The sequence below is a fragment of the Mixophyes fleayi genome, chromosome 8, assembly GCF_038048845.1.
Source record: "Mixophyes fleayi isolate aMixFle1 chromosome 8, aMixFle1.hap1, whole genome shotgun sequence".
NCBI classification, from domain to species: Eukaryota; Metazoa; Chordata; class Amphibia; order Anura; family Limnodynastidae; genus Mixophyes; species Mixophyes fleayi.
Window position 1 is genome coordinate 53,762,417 of NC_134409.1, and position 19,853 is coordinate 53,782,269.

The 19,853-nt window shown below is 42.5% G+C and overlaps 1 protein-coding gene across 1 annotated transcript; it reads left to right on the top strand.

Moving 5' to 3' along the window:
- Positions 1–18,203: 18,203 nt before the first annotated feature.
- Positions 18,204–19,651, top strand: PRMT6 (protein arginine methyltransferase 6). Its single transcript, XM_075182567.1, has one exon. The coding sequence runs from the start codon at positions 18,233–18,235 to the stop codon at positions 19,379–19,381; it is 1,149 nt and encodes a 382-aa protein (XP_075038668.1). The 5' UTR covers positions 18,204–18,232; the 3' UTR covers positions 19,382–19,651.
- The last annotated feature ends 202 nt before the right edge of the window (positions 19,652–19,853 follow it).

Sequence of the window (19,853 nt, forward strand, 5' to 3'; positions counted from 1 at the left end):
CGGTCCGATGAGTGACAGCAGTCAGAAGCATAATTCGTCACTCTACAGAACACCTTTTCACTGCTCCATAGTCCAGGTGCTTTACACCATCCCATCCGACGCTTGGCATTGGTCTTAGTAATGTGAGACTTGCAGGCAACTGCTCGGCCATGGAAACCCATTCCATATGCTCCTGCCGCAAAGCTTTTGTGCTTACATTAATGCCAGTGGAAGTTCAGAACTTTTCAGCTATGGAATCAGCAGACCGTTGACGACTTTTAAGCACCATGCGCCTTAGAGGTCGTTTACCCCATTCTATGATTTTGCGTGGTCTTCCGCTTAATGGCTGAGTTGCTATTGCTCCTAAACAATTTCCCCTTTCTAATAATATTACTTATAGTTGACTGTGGACTATCCAGCAGGGATGAAATCTCTCTATTGTCCTATTGCAAAGATGGCATCCTATCACAATACCATTCTTGAAGTCACTGAGCTCTTCAGAATGACCCATTTTGTATCTAAAATGTTTGCAAATGGAGACCGCATTGCTAGGTGCTTGGTTTTATACACCTCTGGCAACAGGTCTGATTGAAACACCTCAATTCAATAATTAACAGGTGTGGCCAAATACTTTTGTCCATATAGTGTATTTGAAAGTATTTGGCCTGGTAAATTTTGCATGCACAATAATTTGCACAATAACTAAATGTATGTATATCCTTCTAAAGATATAGTAGCCTCCAGCACTAAACACAGTATTCTAGGCATGGCCTCACCAATCACAATATATTCCATAGACAAAAAAAACTTACGGTTTAACATGTCCAATTAAGGTTCCTTATACACAATCTACAATGTAAGAAAACGATTGAAACTCTTCAACTCAAACTCCAAAAAGCAATGAAATTACGACGATTAAGGCCGAAACCTTAATGGACGTGTTCCTTGCGCAATACAGACATGGTATGCCATCACATCCTGTGGTTAGCTGCAGATTCAGCACTATTATGGAGTGAGATTGCTGTCACTCACTAAATGGTGGAGCTGCTAATTCACAGATTTGTGTGTTCATTGGAATACACAGATGAAAGTCCCCACAGCCATCCCTCTTAGTCTTGATTTATGGATGGTAATTTATATAAGTGTGTATGCAAGTTTGGAGCTACATTCTAGAGCCTGATTTGTGAATGTACCGAGATTTGGCTGTACAGAACCTCATATTGAGGATTTAGTATTTACTAGTGCATACCTGAAGTTTGAGCATCAGTACTCTTATTAACTGAGGATTTGGTAAACCAGCTGGTTACTTCTGTAATAAGACCTTATCCAATTGAGGACCTTTCATATTTACCACAGCTGGACTAATTTTGGTTCCTTAATTTTCTCTGAGCAATTATAACATCTGTGTCTATCTGTATATGCTGATTTGAGCACTCGCTGCACGTTTAAAATACTTTGTATTGTTGGCAATCCATTTGCATGAAGTCTTTACTTTATTAATAAATACATTTGATATCCTTTATTATTATATTAAAATAAACTAGTTTTTATTTTTATTTTGCTGTGGGAACATATTCTTATTTTATGTATATACCCCTTGCAGCTTTTTTCTGGTGCGCTCTGTGCGTTCAGTTTACACTACTGAGCAGTTTACCGGGAAATATTTTTTTTAGTTAAGTCTTGTTGGCTTTATGTATCCTAAGGCCTAAGTCATCTTAGGCCTTATAAGGGAATGTAATGGCAAACTTTGCTCACTGATAACCAAACTAGGCAGAGGCTTCTCTACCATTTAAATGTATTTCAAATATATTATTTTGTATTTTTTTATGAAGTTATTCTACTGTCCCACAGCAGGCAATGAGAAGTGGGTGTGTATAGATTATCTGCAGCTTCTCTCCAGTACATGTCACTTGTAAAGAGGGACATGTCAGATGCTAATGTCCAGATACCTCACATCTATTCCCCGCAGTGATTACCATTGAGTGTGATCAGTACAAGTAGCACAAATCACTTTTAAATAAATTAACTGATGTCACGGAGGGGCAGGAGGTTTACAATGGATTCACTAGCAGCTGTCTCAGGGTTGAGATTAAAATCTCAATTGAGAGCAGTGCCTGGGCTAATAGTACTACAGTGTGTCCCTACCATATCCCAAAACACGAACCTGCCCCCCTGTGCTAGAAAATGTGGGTAATTTCTTCAGCTCAGAGATGAAAATCCCTTAGCCAGAGACTCAGCCATGTTTGTGCTCTCAAGTGAAGCCAGTCTGAGTACACCCAGCACAAACCTCTAACTGACATGTGCAACATTATGAAATCCCCTATCTTTAAAATGGGGCATATACTCATGTATTCTAGTCAAATCAAGCTACTTAAGGTGTTAAAAAGGTTCTTGTCATGCATTTGTGCCTAGCCCAGGCCTCCTCAGGGGGAAGAGCGTTACTTCCCAACGCAAGCGCCCTTTTTTAACGTGGTTTTGTCCACATGTCACCACCTCATCATTTTTCTCCATCACCTCATTCTTCATCTTCATTGCCACATCCTTCATCAAGCTACTTAAGGTGTTAAAAACTCCCCACTGTCACCCCCGGCAACCACCAACCACTCCCAACTGTCACTTCTCCTTCAAGAAATATATAGGTCAGTGTATAACTCTGCCCAGCAGGTGGCGCTGCAGCTTGTTTTTTTTCCCCACACACGCCACTAGGCATTTATATAGTAGATATATATATATATATATATATATATATATATATATATATATATATATATACATACACACACACACTCTTTCTGGTTTGGATTATTCTTCCTATGCAACATAGTATCTGAATGGCAAAGTAATTTGCTTTACTATATTGTCTGCCTACCTTTAGGTTACCCAAAATATTGATTCCTAGGGGCATATTCAATTGGTTTTTTTCCGCGCCGCGGAAAAACTATTACAATTAATACAGTAATAGCTGGATATCAGTTTGCGGCTCAGGGAGCTGCGAGCTGAAATCCAGCGAGAAAATTACCGTATCAATGGTTTTTCCGCGCACCGAGAATTGAATATGCCCCCTAGAGTCCTTTCCTCACCAGTAGTTATTGTGCCAGTAAGATGTGAGTGACAAATATTCTCTGCACATCACTGCGGAATTAGTGAAACTATAAATAAATAAATGATGACGGTGATGATGATGATAATACTATATCTAGACTTTGGAGTTTTGAGACCCATGATTTTGCATGAACTGTGGTTATCACGCTCTTTACCATTTCTCTAATCTACCGACACCATCAATCATTTTGGTCACCCCATTATCCCTACTATTATGTCTACCCTGCCACTACTGCAACTCATCTTTGGATCATCTGCAAAAAGTCCCACTTTCCCTACAATACCAATACATCTACCAGTCCCCTTTTACCATATTTATTGGTGACATATGAATAAAAATATTACAAATTATTGGAGCAAGTATAGATGCGTGGGGTGCTCCACTGATAACCTCTCTCTATTTTGAATTAATTCACTCTGTCATCTATCCTACACCAACATTGTATCCACAGAACCACTTTTGAATACAATGTCAGGTGATGTCACAAGAACAGCTAATGAGTCCTTAAAATCAGAGCCCTCATCCCCAGTCTTGGTGAGAGTAGATGCTGTATCCACTGTCAGAGGAGAAGTAGCCATCCTTTATAAGTGAGACTGTTCTCCAACCCTGTTCCTCGCCTCCTACCTGTTCTTGCAGCTTTGTCTACCAGGTGCTGCTGTCTACAGTATTGATCAGCTGTTGCTGCCTTGCTGGATTCTGGAATATTGGGGACCAGTTTTGAAAATTTAGTTATTATTCATGGAAAGCAAAGCAGCTAATGAATAATCTAAGCCTCTTTCCCCCAAACCAGCCTGACCCCATCCTAACAATCGTTCACAATGAAATGAATAACATGAATAACCCTACACCCATTAAATTAATAGCCCGACCAATGAATTAATACCACCTACCCCATTAAATAAATCTGCACACATGGGATGGTGTGTACATGACAGAAGCACAGCACCATATGTGACATGTAAAGATGTAGGAGAAAGCTGTCACTCATTGAGAGGACAGGTGGAGGCAATGCTGGGAGACAAAGGGAGAGGGATGCAGAAGGAGAGACTCACACGCTGATGAGAGGAGACAGATGGAGAGACTCATGTGTTAAGAGAAAGACAAAGGGAAGGGAGGGGGGGACAGAGGAAGATATTGACATGCTAACAGGGGGAGAGGGCAGGGAGGGAGAGACAGAAAGAGAGACTCACATGCTGAGGGGGAAACAAAAGGGGATGGAGATGGAGACAGAGGGAGGAAGGTAGAGAGAGACTCATAGTCAGAGGAAAAAACAGAAGGAGAAACTCACAGGCCGAGACGGAAAGAGATACTCACATGCTGAGGGGGAGACAGAGCAGATGGCGTAGGTGACAGAGGAAAAGACATACATGCTAAAGGGGAAACAGAGGGACTCACATGCTTAAAGTATTAGTGCACTACTGGACATATCATGAAGTTGGTGGATGGGTTGGTGAGCTGCCAAATGGGTAGGACTGCCCTGTCATGAGTGCTCCTTAACCCGCAACAGCCGAACATCGACAAAGCTGGAGAGTGGGCTGTTCGGACAGCACTGCACAGGTGCTTCTTAGTCCACCTTCACTCTAAGATGGCCAGGTCGCTGGGTAAGTGGTATGGTGGGCTGAGTGCCCCCACACACACTCTCTGTGCTTACTGTGTTATACTGGCCCTGGTTCTGTGGCAGCACTGCATGTATATCTGAGGGTCTGTGATTAGGGAAAATAGTGAGCAGCAGTGGTGTCCCCTTGGCCTTGTGCCCTGGGGACCAAACAAGCCGTACCGTCCTCCTCTTTGCAGCCCTGCTTCAAACTCTCTGTAATTTGTTGTTTCTTATTGGGTTTAGGACAATCCCTTTTGCCAAGACCTGTGTGGCTTCTTCCATCCATGTTTCACAAGAGTAATCTTTCAGAAAAGAAAAAAAGCTTTTGATATTTAAGTGTAAGATTTAGCACTACGGTTACAGACTTTTCTATTAAATTTTCCAAAGATGTTAAAATATTAAAATCAATGGCAACATTAGGAGTTCATTTTGGGTCTCGCAACCTCTATAAATTGTTAATTTAGGGAAATTGAGTGTTTTACCTTTCCAGGTTGACAGTTTCGCTTCAATAAGCTTTATTCTAATTACTACAAATATTCATTCATACAAACCTTAATTGCGGCAGTGGCATCACTTGCGTATTAAATCACACACATACCATAGATCTTCAGGTTGCTACAGTACATTCCCATGTTCTGATCTTTATTATAGGGTGTGAGAACACCAGGGTTGGAACCGAAGCTCACTAGATACCCGGTCCTCTAGGTTCATAGGTCACACAGGTAAGGAGACAGGAAAGAAATAATAATCCCTTTTATTAAACAAAGTGCACACACTTAGTAAAATACAACAGTGATCCTCAAGAAGAAATGTGTTCCCCAACCAAAATTAACAAGTGTCAGACAATCACCAGTGCAGGTAAATTCCCCGACAAAGTCCACAACAGGCTACATCCCCAGCACAGAGTCCTAGCAGGCACAAAGTCCCGACAATAATAGTCCACAGAAGATAGTCCAAGTGGGCCTGGTCTGTAGGTAGGTCTGTGTACAATGAGGATCCCGGTCGCTCGGCCAACTCCTCACCAGCGTGGTGGGACCCTGGGTATTAGTCTCCCTGCTGATGCAGGCTTACTAATTCCCCAGAGCCTACGAGTGTCTCCCGATGGAGTGATGACAGAATCAGTCCTAGAGGAACACTCTGCTCTGTCTGAAAAAGCTCCTGCTATAGCAATACTTTCTGACCCTGAGAGAATACGCTCAATCAGTCCAAGTCCTTGATCTCTCAAGATTCTCCAACAACCTCTCTCCCTCCCCAGCATCCCTTTTTGTCCCTTCTCAAAAGACACCCGATTCTGCCCCCTCCTTGGTTCTCTCCCGCACTTTGTCCCCTTGTGATTGGCGGTGTGAAAAGTTTGGGTGGTAACAGGGGTGGAGGTAGAGCATGACATCAGTGGTTTCCCACCTGCCGTGTCATTCAGTCTGAGTTGCTGGAACAATAGTTAGCAAACAGGCAGAGTCCACTTCTTGATTTTAACCTCTTACACTTTTGTTTTTGATGTCACAGGGTACACAGATGTTTCACATTTCCTGTGAGCTGCCTCCTCCCTCCCTCCCTCCCTCTCTGGACACCACAGCAATAAACAGATCTGGCCTCCAGGTGGCATTTAATAACAGAGTGGGCTGCGGTTGTTCAACTGGCCCAATGATGACAGACCGAGTTGACACGATATTCCCAATGCAATGCCTGGGTCTGTCACACAGGGCATAGTAATATTATTTTACCCATTAGATAGCTAACCATAAAACAAAGGTGCTCTCTAAAGGGTGGGGTCCTAAAGTGCGACTAGAAAAATTCCGACAATAAAGAGAGCAACGTTAAAATGCTGAAAGTAGTAATTGCGACATGTTAAAAATGCAGACTTGGGGTATATTTACTAAACTGCGGGTTTGAAAAACTGGAGATGTTGCCTATAGCAACCAATCAGATTCTAGCTGTCATTTTGTAGAATGTACTAAACAAGTAGCAGCTAGAATCTGATTGGTTGCTATAGGCAACATCTCCACTTTTTCAAACCCGCAGTTTAGTAGATTTAGTCCTCAGTGAACACACAACATTTCTGGCAAGGTTCATATAAAGTCAGACTGCCGAACAAGCTGCCAGTGGAATGAATGTCACTTAAAAGGGCGACACTCACATTGCTAGTATTAAGATGGCAATGCAAGGTGCCTGTACCTTGTGTAAGCCTTAGTAAAAAAACATCATACAGGTGCGGGTCCTCTCCTTTGTCGGAATTTTAGTAGTCGCAATAGTGACAACCACCGCCTCCAAGTGCACCAGACATTTAGCAAGATAGGACAACTCCATGCAACAAAAACTGTTTTATACACTTACAGTGGTGACCAAAATATTTTCACCTTTGCACTTTTTTCAATTTATTCTAAACATAGTGAAATTAGCAACAGTATTTGGTCTACATAATTATTTCTCTGTTAATATTATAAAACCTTTGTTTTTTATTCTAAATTCAACAAAATATATCCTTTCAAATGAAAACATGAAAAGAAATGGCACCCTAGATTTGAAATATGTGGTAGCACAGCCTTTGGTCAAAACAACTGCAATCAACGACTTCCTATTGCCACGGCCGAGCTTCATGCACCTCTCTAGTGACAGTTTTGGTCCACAGTTCTCCAAACTGCTTTTTCCCATATTTGAAGGGTGTCTACTATCAACTGTTTTTTCAGATGTTATATGAGATTAAGATCTGGACTAATTGGTGGGTACTTCAGGAAAGTCTACTGTCCTGTCTTGAACCATTCCTGTGTGCTTTTTGAAGTATATATTGGGTCATTGTGCTGCTGAAAGACCCATGACTTTGACAGATTCCAGGCTTTTTGACATTTGGTTCAACATTGCTTTCCAAAATTGATCTCCAGATCTGATGATCCTATGCACAGGCTCAAGGCACCCAGTGCAATGCGACCCCGAAACTTTACTGTACCTAGTCCATGTTTAACTGTAGGGAAGGTGTTCTTTTCTTTGAAAGCTTCATTTTGCTTTCTCCCAGAAGGAACTTGGCTTGTTTAGGTGTTATTACAAAATTCAGTAAGGCTTTCTTATGTCTCTCTCTCAGGAGTGAGGCCCTCCTGGGTTTCCTACCATATAAAACCCTTTCATTGAATGGGCAACAGTTCGTGTGAGACTGACGTACCTTGTTTCTGAACGTCAGCTTGAATCGGCTTGGCAGTTAATCAAGCTGCTTTCTTCACTATTTGAACAATCCTGCTTCCTTCAAGTTTTCTCTTGTGTTCATATCCCAGGAGCTTGGCAACAGCACCATGGGCCTTAAACTTCTTAATAACATTACATTTGGTGGAAATGGGAACATCTAGGTCTCGAGAGAGAGATCGAGAGCTTACACTGTAAGCTCCAATGGGGCAGGGACCGATGTGAATGAGTTCTCTGTACAGCTCTGTGGAATTAGTGGTGCTATATAAATAAATGGTGATGATATAAAAACTTTAAAGATGCCAATATTTTTGGTCACGACTGTAGCGAACAAAATTTATCACACAGAAATAATAAAAAAAACTCAGAGACACAGAACAAAAACAATTTCTTTCTGACATCATGCATCCGGTTGTTGTATGGTGGAACAATATGTCATTGATTGCAGAAGTGGACATTTTCTTCTCGTCATAACGCCCGATACCCAAACCATTCTGTTTATGATTTGAAAAAATTTATCTTGCCATACAAAATATTTTAATGAACTTCAGAAGATAGATACTGGACTTAATTGAAAGTGTTCATGTTTTAGCAAAGAGACCTTCCTAACATGACTTTGTTAGTGTAATCAGATCTCACCCACTATTATTAATAGAACACCTTTTTAGCCATTTAGCAGCATTTTAGAAGATAAGCTCATTAATTTATTCACTTGAACAAAATGTGCATAATAACTAAAAATGTAAAACATAGATATTAAATAAAGGCATAACAAAACATTACATTTAGTGACATGACTGAAGATGTAAATGATGATTAATTGACCAGTGTTCTAGAAGTGTACAAGTTTACATTTATTTAAGAGAATGCTCCAAGTACAATAATAAGCAGTATTTTGAAATTACTTTTTATTTTACTTTGCCGGATTTGCACATTTCGATTCCAGAACAGGTACTTGTAAAAATGTAGTGCAAAATATCTACACAAATGGAGATGTATGCGCATAGTGAATAAAGGGGAAAATCTGCACAAAATAAAATATGCTGCGTTTCAGCTTTTTTTCAGGTTTGCCAATGATCTCCAATTAGTTTTTTAAGGCGTAGTGATAAAGGGGGGCACAGTTTTTTTTAATATTTTAGTATCATCTTGTTAAATTGAGGGCTAGTGGGGTGACATTTTTCCTTTCTCATCTCAGACACTTAAATTTTAATTTACAGTTTTGCCACTATATTCTTAGCAGTGCAGTAAGTAAAATGTGTGAATAATTTCACTTGTAGTGCTCAGTTATGAATATTATATTTCCATTACACTAATCTTCTTTCAATTAAGGAATTTTCCTTTGGTTCTGCTTTTCTAACAAACTGAAACAAACAAGGTTTTCTATGAGAACACGTGAAGGCATTGCCCCAATATTTGTCAGCTTTTTCCATATATAAGTGTGTTACCAATTTGGAACATTCGTCTGTGCAAATGTTCTGCGGGACCATTCACTAACACTGTCAAACCACATATCTACACTATTGTGGGGTGTAAATATATACATTGGTACGACTTAAGTTCATCTTATGTAGAAATACTGCTGTTTTTGAGTTGAATGTATTTTGAGATCCATGTAACTCAACATATACTGTATATGTTAGTACACTATTTTTTGCAACCATTTTTTATTTATGGAGCACAAAATACATCCATCTCTAAAAGACGACCAATGTGCATCTGGAAAGTGCAAAGGGTATTCCATTGAAAATACTTTGGCACGGAAAAAAAACAAACACTCTCCATCTGATATTTACTTCATCCCTCAACGCCAAGGGGTATATTTAGTAAAGTGCCGTTTTGCAAAACAGCACCTTTAATGGCGATTTTATGTGCGTTTTGGAAAATGTGAGATTTACTGAAGGCCAAACCGCACATAAAATCGCATGTTTTTAAACAGCAGTTTTAAACCACCATCCTGATATTTTCAAACAGCAAGTATACAAATCATGCGATTACTGAACATGCGGTTAGCAAAACCGTGCATAAAAATCGCAAGAAAAATGGCAGCTCTTTTAGACGTAGCTCTGAAATGCTGTTTGATCCATCTTGCCTGACAGAATGTAATAAAAAAAATAATAATAATTTTAAAAAAAAAACCTCCCTCTCCTACTGCCCAGGCTACTTAGCATCGGGCCGGTCCTCTATGGGGGTGGCTGAAAAATTGATTGGGCCCCATTACATAGAGAGACCTGGCCCAATGCTGAATAGCACTCCTGGCCAGCAGGTACCGCTCTTGTGGCACTATAAGTGCCAGCATACTCTATTGCACTGATGTATATTGGCACTTGTACTGCCACAAGAGCAGTCACTACAAATGTTGGCCCCCTTCTTAAGTAAATAAATAATATAGAGTGCCCCAGTTAGTTTGTAATCCATAGGTGGAATAAAATAAAAAATCCTATTGGAAGGACAAATCACACACATGCTCTTCCCGACACAAATTACCGTATTTCATCTCCGGTGAGCTTGCCTACTTTCCAGCCAGTCTGCCAATCAAGATCGGTCTCTTATCTGTGAAGGTCTGAGCTCAGGATAACTTCCATCTATTTGTCGCTGTGGTCTAGCTTACTGAGCATCTCTGTAGGGCTTGACCTCCTGGGACTTCATGCAGGTAATGCTCCAGGTCTATCAAAATCCATCTGACATGTGTCTGACTGGGTAATTATCTCTACCCCCCAAATTTCCACTATATGTAATTTTATTGTAAATGCCTCTTTCCTAGCCAAGAGGGCTTAACATGTGACAGGGCACCTCACAAGCATTGTAGCAGAGGGAGCTGTATAAAATCTATCAGGGTAGTTAAATAGTGTTTGGTTGTAGATGTAAGTGTGTGGAGATCAAAAGAACAATGGTGTCAGTCACTTTGAGACAGTTGCCTATGCTTTGGGAACAAAAAGAGGAGGGGTAAGTGAGGAGGAAAACTTGTCAGATTTGCTCTAACTCAATGGTTCTTAGAGCCAGATGACAGAAACTAAAGAACTTTAACCTTTGCCTGTCATATTACTGTAGGGCAGCTTGTGACGGAAGACTACAGTAGGGAGTATTGATGTCCCTCAATTTGGACATCCAGTAGCGCATTTATGTCTCTTCAGTATTGTGTGCTTTTGCACTGTGCTTATCTATGAAATTTCTGATGCACTTTCAGATGTTGTGCTTTTAAATGTCTTATGTTTGGCGTACTTACACTTTCACAATGTTGCAAATTATGCATATGTGTATTATACGAAGAAGAATGTGTGCATATGTACATTGGTCAATGGACCTTATTCACGAAGTGCACTGGAAACACAGTTTATATTGCCTTGCTTTTGAAACTTTGCCCCTATAGGTAAGTGTCTCATCAAAAGGCTAAACTCTAATCACGAACATTGGGACTGCCTTAAATGAATGTGGCAATGTGTTTGAAGCTTTTATTTACATGGGGTAGAAATGGGCTTCTCTGCTGAAGAGCAACTAGAATGCATTCCATTAAAATTATTGGATGTGACCCAATTCCCAGCAGCTCAGAGCTGGTGCAGCAATGCAGCCCTTAGGTGGTGTGGAAACAGCTACTTATTCTACTTTATTAATCATAATAATCTTGCTCCACATATTGAAATCTCATTTTTGCACATCTCCACAAAATCATACTTTGCAAGGGATGCACTCACCGGGCCCAATTCCTCCCATCAACCAGTAAAAATTTCTGCTCCTCTGCAAACACCACCATCTTACGCCACAAACACACGCTTTGAAAGAAACCAAGGAGCACGGCACCACCAAATTTGTGCTGCGTCTTAGCCATTTTTACCTTGTAAATGACACCCAGTGTGTACATACTTAATAGACATATCCAATGTGTGCGAGAATCCCAGGAGGGGCACAGGGAGCATATGAGTAAAGGCCTCAGCAGTCGTGGGGTGATTAACTGTGCCGGAATGAGAAAGGAGATGTACATATTTTTCAGGGATGTTTGCAATTCAAGTAACGTGTTGGAGTGCAGGAGTGTAAATAAAGTTTATATTTATAGAGATGGTCTGCCGCCCAAACCATGAGACATGTTTGCACTGCACCTTAAGTTACCACACCTGTGCCCCAACAACTAAAAGTGGCATGGCTACAAACCTGCATGTGAGGGAAAACTATGGTTATTTATACCATACTTGCCCACTCTCCCAGATGTCCGGGAGACTTCCGAATTCCAGGAAAGTCTCTCGACGCCCCAGGATATGCAAGTAGTTTTACTGTAACAAAGAAGTCAAGAAAAAGGGGTATATTTCATACCTGAAATAAAATTTGCATAGTAAATGACCACAGCACACTTTGAATCAATTTTTAACTCCACTCATATAACTTATAAGCAGGACTTAAGCACACCTCCAAAAATGTAGACTCACGAAATCAGGACAAAATAACCCCAACCCTTATCCCACAAAAACTCTGCACCCCAAAATATTGTTAAAATTCCAGTCACTTTTTGTTAAGCCCCATCCCATTGTGGCACGAGCATTGGGATATTCCATTAAAATCGGGACAATTGGGAGGTATGTTTAAAGACAGACTGCACCATTTACTTCTTACTACATAACAGAAACAAATCAGCAAGGCCACATAATTACCAAATTAATTAACTGTTTGCAGGGAGACAACCAGGGCCGGACTGGGACTAAAAATCAGCCCTGGCATTTAAAGCACACAGGCCCACGTGTTGTGGGCTTCATGCACTATATTGTTGCACACTGATGCTGGCGCAGTGTGCGTTGCTGGTGCAGTACAACATGATGTAGTATGAGTGTGTGTTTGTGGGGGAGAATTATTTCTCCTAATGACCCTCAACATTGCATTGTTAGCACCCCAATTACAGCAATAAATAACCCCCCACACACACTCATACTACATCAATCACCCCCACATTACAGCAACCGGCATCTTCCCCCACATTACAGCATCCGGCATCATCCCCCACATTACAGCAACCGGCATCATCCCCCACATTACAGCAACCGGCATCATCCCCCACATTACAGCAACTGGCATCACCCCCCACATTACAGCAACCGGCATCACCCCCCACATTACAGCAACCGGCATCACCCCCCACATTACAGCAACCGGCATCACCCCCCACATTACAACATCCGGCATCACCCCCCACATTACAACATCCGGCATCACCCCCCACATTACAGCATCCGGCATCACCCCCCACATTACAGCAACCGGCATCACCCCCCACATTACAACAACCGGCATCACCCCCCACATTACAGCAACCGGCATCACCCCCCACATTACAGCAACCGGCATCACCCCCACATTACTGCAATACCCTCTCCTACTTATTAACAATACTAAGCCCCAAACACACTACAACATTGCAACCACCACGCCACCCCATACCACAGCAATACCACCAATTATACAGGCGCCACTGTAGGAAACCAATGTTTTGCTTTTTTCTAATCTCCCACAAAATAGCAACAACAGAATACTTACACACATATAGGTAACAGGTACCCTTTTCCCTCAATTAAATAGTAATGGCAGAATTTTCATGAATCATTTCACATGAAATAACTCTAACATATATCTAAAAAAAAAAAATAACTATTGAATGATCATTTGAACCCACACGGCCACATTAAAAGTATTTCCATCTACAGCAAAATGTCAGAGAAAAATATTTTTTTTACTAACTTTTTTTAGTAACTGGATTTGCGTCTTTTCTATTCATTTTAAATAACACAGTATATAAATTAAGGGGGATATTGGAGGTGGGTGAGAGATAATTGCTTGTGATCCATCAGTTTGATGGATAACAGAGAGGAAACATTTAGATTATTTACCTGAAGACGTCTACCCCCTTCACTCACAGGCAGGGCCGACAAGAGGAATTTTGGGCCACAATACAGCAACTTCTTTGGGCTCCTATCATATTTAACAATGAAAGATTTGCCTTTGGCAGAAGTTCATATTATGCCACACCGTAGTGCGCCCATTTCATATTATGCCACATCGTAGTGCCCCAAGGTCATATTGTGCCACAATAGTGTCCCCAAATAACATTATACCATAGTAGTGCCCCCAAATCATTAGTAGTGCCCAGACAAAAACTCATTCACAAATAAAAATTGGTACAGCATATCAGATACTGAGAGTGTGAGTCCCAGGAGCAGCTTAATACACCATTTACAATGCAAACAAAAATAGATATATTGACACAATCACAGATAAAATTTATGACAAGCAGTGTTTTTTCCTCTTAATTAAAAATCTCTGTACAGATAGATATGCAAGAAACATTACAGCGCCATAATAAGCAATACATAGTGTTTTAAACGTCATTGGATACACAGTAGTGCCCCCAGTTCATGAAATGATGGTTAAAAACACATTGCATACGAGAAAATATATGAACTTACTTGATTATGGCATTCTGTGTTCTGTTCTCCTACTGGGCGCGCTGGGCGAGGAGGTATCCGCAGCTGTCAGCTCACACAGGCAGACGGGAGCAGGAACAGAGGGCAGTGGTCGAAGCGGAAATTTAGAAGTGGGGCTATGAAAAATGTAAGTGAATGGAGTATGAAGGCTTGATTTTTTATTTTTTTTTAACACTTGTCCCCTCTGTGCATTCCCATTCTTCATTACTACTTGTGTTTTATGATGGCTGCATCCCTGACATTCCCATTCTTAAGATGTCTCTCACTTTACACTTTCTTTTACCTGTGCCCCTGCACCATCTTCTCCTTTGTCCCTCTCACTTAACCCCCTGCACCACCTTCTCCCCTGGCTCTCTCAAGTCTTCCTGCACCACCTTCTCCCCTGGTGCTCTCACACGTCTTCCTGCACTGTCTACCCCCCTGGCACTCACACGTCTTCCTGCACACTCTACCCCCTGGCTCTCTCACCCCTCTTCCTGCACCCTCTACCCCCCTGGCTCTCTCACCCCTCTTCCTGCACCCTCTATCCACCTGGCTCTCTCACCCCTCTTCCTGCACCCCCACCTCCCTGGCTCTCTCACCCCTCTTCCTGCACCCTCTTCCCCCCTGGCTCTCTCACCCCCTCTTCCTGCACCCTCTACCCCCCTGGCTCTCTCACCCCTCTTCCTGCACCCTCTATCCACCTGGCTCTCTCACCCCTCTTCCTGCACCCCCACCTCCCTGGCTCTCTCACCCCTCTTCCTTAACCCTCTTCCCCCTGGCTCTCTCACCCCCTCTTCCTGCACCCTCTTCCCCCCTGGCTCTCTCACCCCTCTTCCTGCACCCTCTACCCCCCTGGCTCTCTCACCCCTCTTCCTGCACCCTCTATCCACCTGGCTCTCTCACCCCTCTTCCTGCACCCCCACCTCCCTGGCTCTCTCACCCCTCTTCCTGCACCCTCTTCCCCCCTGGCTCTCTCACCCCCTCTTCCTGCACCCTCTTCCCCCCTGGCTCTCTCACACCTCTTCCTGCACCCTCTACCCCCCTGGCTCTCTCACCCCTCTTCCTGCACCCTCTATCCACCTGGCTCTCTCACCCCTCTTCCTGCACCCCCACCTCCCTGGCTCTCTCACCCCTCTTCCTGCACCCTCTTCCCCCCTGGCTCTCTCACCCCCTCTTCCTGCACCCTCTTCCCCCCTGGCTCTCTCACCCCCTCTTCCTGCACCCTCTTCCCCCCTGGCTCTCTCACCCCCTCTTCCTGCACCCTCTTCCCCCTGGCTCTCTCACCCCTCTCCCAGCACCCCCTGGCTCTCTCACCCCCTCTCAGCACTCCCTATCCCCTGGCTCTCTCACCCTCTCCCAGCACCCCCTCCCCCCTGGCTCTCTCACCCCTCTCCCAGCACCCCCTTCCCCTTTGGCTCTCTCACCCACTCTCCCAGCACCCCTTCCCCTCTGGGTCTCTCACCCCCTCTCCCAGCAGCCCCTACCCCCCGGCTCTCACCCCTCTCCCAGCACCCCCTTCCCCTTTGGCTCTCTCAACCCCTCTCCCAGCAGCAGCCCCTAGCCCACTGGCTCTCTCACACATGATCCCCGCAACTCGCGGCACCCCGATTTTCGCAGGGAGGGGAGTCGCGGGGGTGGCGCGATTTTCGCGGGCAGGGGGGTCGCGGAAGTGCCACGATTTTCGCGGGGAAGGGGGTCGCGGGGGTGCCGCGAGTTGCGGGGATCATGAGTGTGAGAGAGCTAGTGGGGTAGGGGCTGCTGGGAGAGGGGGTGAGAGACAGTGCACAGCATAAAGGGGGAGGGAGCTGAGGAGCGCGCAACAGAGGTGGCTGGTTCCCGGGGAGGAACCAGCTACCAGGAAGACAGGAGGAGTCGGGCCGGCCCATATAGCCATCGGCCCTTCTGGCATTTGCCAGAAGTGCCAGATGGCCAGTCCGGCCCTGGAGACAACTCAAACACTAAAAAGCAAGCAATGAACATGCAAGCAATTCAACACAAAACCATCACATGTAAGTCATGAAGTTAATTTTGCTTTAATGAATAAGAAAAAGCAATATAAACATAATATACAGTACATTATCATATTTTATTAAATAAGCAAATTACTTACGTCTACCCTTATCTTTGCCAGCAGCAGTTTGTTTCTTCTATTCACCACACTAACATGCCTCCCCACATAAAAAAAAAACCAACACAGCTCACCTTTATGCTTTCGGAAGTGACTTGGGACAAACCATATGTGTTTTCTTTTAGTCCATGAGACCCTGAATTCCGGGTAGGTCTCCCGGGAAAGCAGGCAAGTCTCCTGCAATTCGGCAGCCAAAATGAGGCAATTTGCGGTGAATCATGTCATTTTGGCCCCGCCCCCTCGACAAAATAACAATTTTGTCACAGGAGCAGAGCCAAAGTAACGAGACTGACCACACCCCGACCCTTATCCAGCATCTCCTGGAGGCCTCCAACTCAAAATAGGCAATTATGTTTTAGTTTAAAATATATTCTTCAACATTTTTACTTTGAAGGAGGTGTTTATTTGATGGTCTGTACTATATTCTGACCTTTCCAGATTAAAATTATTCCTTTTCAAAATTTATCACCACCTTCTGAGGTGCAAGTGTCTCATGTAAATTATAGGCAGAGGCTTGGTTTCTACCATCTATGAAGGTGTGAAAACAATTCATTTTGAGGTGACAAAAACTGCTGTGTGTGCCACTTGTTGAATAGGAAACATCCTCCTATATGCTACACTCCTTATAACCTATTGATATAATATTGTCCTGCAACATAAAATTTAATTTTTGCATGTGGATTCATAACTAGGCTCATTCATGTACATAGCTCTCACCTCCCGTTCAAAGATGCACAATTTTGCACCTCTGCTGATGCCTGCAAATCCATGTATTTCCAATTCCTGTATAAAGGGGTGCAGGCATAACCAAAAATAAGATGCATGTCCTTGCAAAAAAAAAAAAGAGAAACCTTTAATATGTGTTCTGAGAGAAAATGTCACACACACACACAGTGGTAAAAGTGGAAATTTAGCAGTGGCAGTAAGGAAAGTCTAAGCGAATGGGATTTGAAAGCGTTACAATGAGGGCAGTAGAAGGAACTGTGTGGCATCCCACCATTTACCAGCCCACTTCCACACACGTTATAACATAGTTATTTAGTATCAATAAGTAATCTGCTTTCTATTAGACCACACAGCGACAAAGCAAGAAATATTGAAAACATAATTTTTTGATTGTAAACAATTGTTTTGACTGCTGGAAAGAAATCTCAACACAACATAACGACAACGCAACAAATCTTATTTTCTAAATAGCATTTTTGGTCTATTTACCAAATAATTTGCTAATAGATAAATTGGACCTGCGCAATGCTGGGTGACCATGCTAAAACACACACACACACACACACACACACACACACACACATACACATATATATATATATATATATATATATATATATATATATATATTATATATATTATATACACACACAAGTAAAATGTTTGTCTGCAATATAAACAGCTGAGTAAGGGGTACCTCGTTGCATTGAAATCAGTTCAGGGTTACATTCCTTTCTGCATATTAATTGCCGGACTGCTAAAGACTAATTCTATTACATCTGTGTCTAAACTTAGGTGACTGACCTGGTAACACAAAACAAAAGCTGCAGAACTAACAAGAGGATCCATTATTGCTCAGCTGTAGTTTATATTCGTGTGTTCAGATTTCAGAAGAGTGGTAATTGTGCTGACACAAAGCAGTGTAATACGATTATCAATGTAAAGTGGGCGAGGAATAAAACCACCGACAGAAAGGGGGAGGGGAGACAAGTGCATGTGAAACGAACATTACATGCAAGATGGAACAAAGTGAAAGTAAAACAGTGAATACAGGAGGGGGTGGGAGTACAGACAGGAAGAGATCAGCATCCATGCCATCCAGTCACAGGAAGCCTGAACTAGCCAATACACACTGTTGTTACCTCTGCCTCAACAGCACTGAGAGCTCACAGAAACTTAGGTCACAAACACTGAGCTGGATCTGTCTAACCATGGCATTCCCCAAAAAGAGGAGACATGATAGGAGTCAGCAAGACAGTGAGTACTTCCAGTGTTATTCAGATATCTCAGTTCATGAAGAAATGCTCTCAGATACTGTTCGCACTTATGCCTACAAAGTGGCTATTTTTCAAAACCAAAATGACCTTCTTGGTAAAACTGTACTGGATGTGGGTGCTGGCACTGGCATACTTAGTATTTTCTGCGCACAAGCAGGCGCTAGTAAAGTGTATGCAGTGGAAGCCAGCACTGTGTCACAGCTGGCCTGTGATGTTGTGAAGCAAAACAAGATGGAGGGCAAAGTGGAAGTGATTACTAGCGCAGTCGAAAATATTGAGATACCTGGAAAAGTGGATGCTATTGTTAGCGAATGGATGGGTTATGGCCTTATGTACGAATCAATGCTGAGCTCTGTTCTTTACGCCCGGGATAAGTGGCTGAAACCTGGGGGCCTCATTTTTCCATCAAGCGCTGATATCTTCATAGCCCCTGTTAATGATACAGTAGTGGAAAGCCGTTTGGACTTTTGGAGTGACGTGAACGACATGTACGGAGTTGATATGACCTGTGTGCGATCTTTTGCACGAAAATGCATCATGAGCAAGGATATGGCAGTGTGCTCAGTGTACCCTGAGAATGTGCTCTCTCACCCTGTGAAATTTGCCTCCCTAAATCTCGCCAGCGCAACGCAGGAGGACATTGGTAACATCAATGGTTCTTTCCAATTCTACTGCTATGGATCCTCATTAGTGCATGGATTTGCCATCTGGTTTTCTGTCACATTCCCAGGAGAAAATGGTATTAGTTTATCTACATCTCCTTATGGTGAAGAAACACATTGGAAGCAAACTATCCTTTACCTGAATGAAGAAGTGCAAGTTGAACAAGATACAGAGATTAGTGGGGACATCAAAATGACACCTTCAGAAAACAACCCCAGACATTTGTGTGTTACTCTCAATTACTCTATTGATGGTGTGCGTAGGGCTAGGAATTTTCAAATGGGAATTGGCGGAGTGTGAAGAAAACATTTTCTGTGTTTCAAAAAAGTTGTTTTTATTAACTAAAGCACATTAAAGTTGCATCTTGCTATACTAATGTTTATTATAATTATTATTTGACTATTTTTTGTATTTAAAAGGAATCCTCTCTGTATAATAGATTTCTTACTATACGAAAATGCGCCTAGCAGATATTGTGTGAATTGTTGCCCTCCTTTTTGGGCACAATAATTATAACATTTTAAACATAAAACATAGGGACATGCCATAATAAAATAGATATAAAATCCACATTTTCAGTGGCTCTCATTCATTTTTAAAGTTTAGTTTAGTTTAAAGCTCATTTAGCACGGGGATGAAATCCAGGGGGATTAATAAATGCTGGGCCTCTTACCCCCAGCACTAGGGCTATCATCACTGATGTGGTGGGTGTGAGCTAATAAACAGTGAATTGATAAGAATGTATTTTTTTGCTGATGAGCTACAGGACCAA

Excerpts from the sequence above, each read along its gene's own strand:
- PRMT6 (XM_075182567.1), top strand. The coding sequence starts at position 18,233 with ATGCCATCCAGTCACAGGAAGCCTGAACTAGCCAATACACACTGTTGT.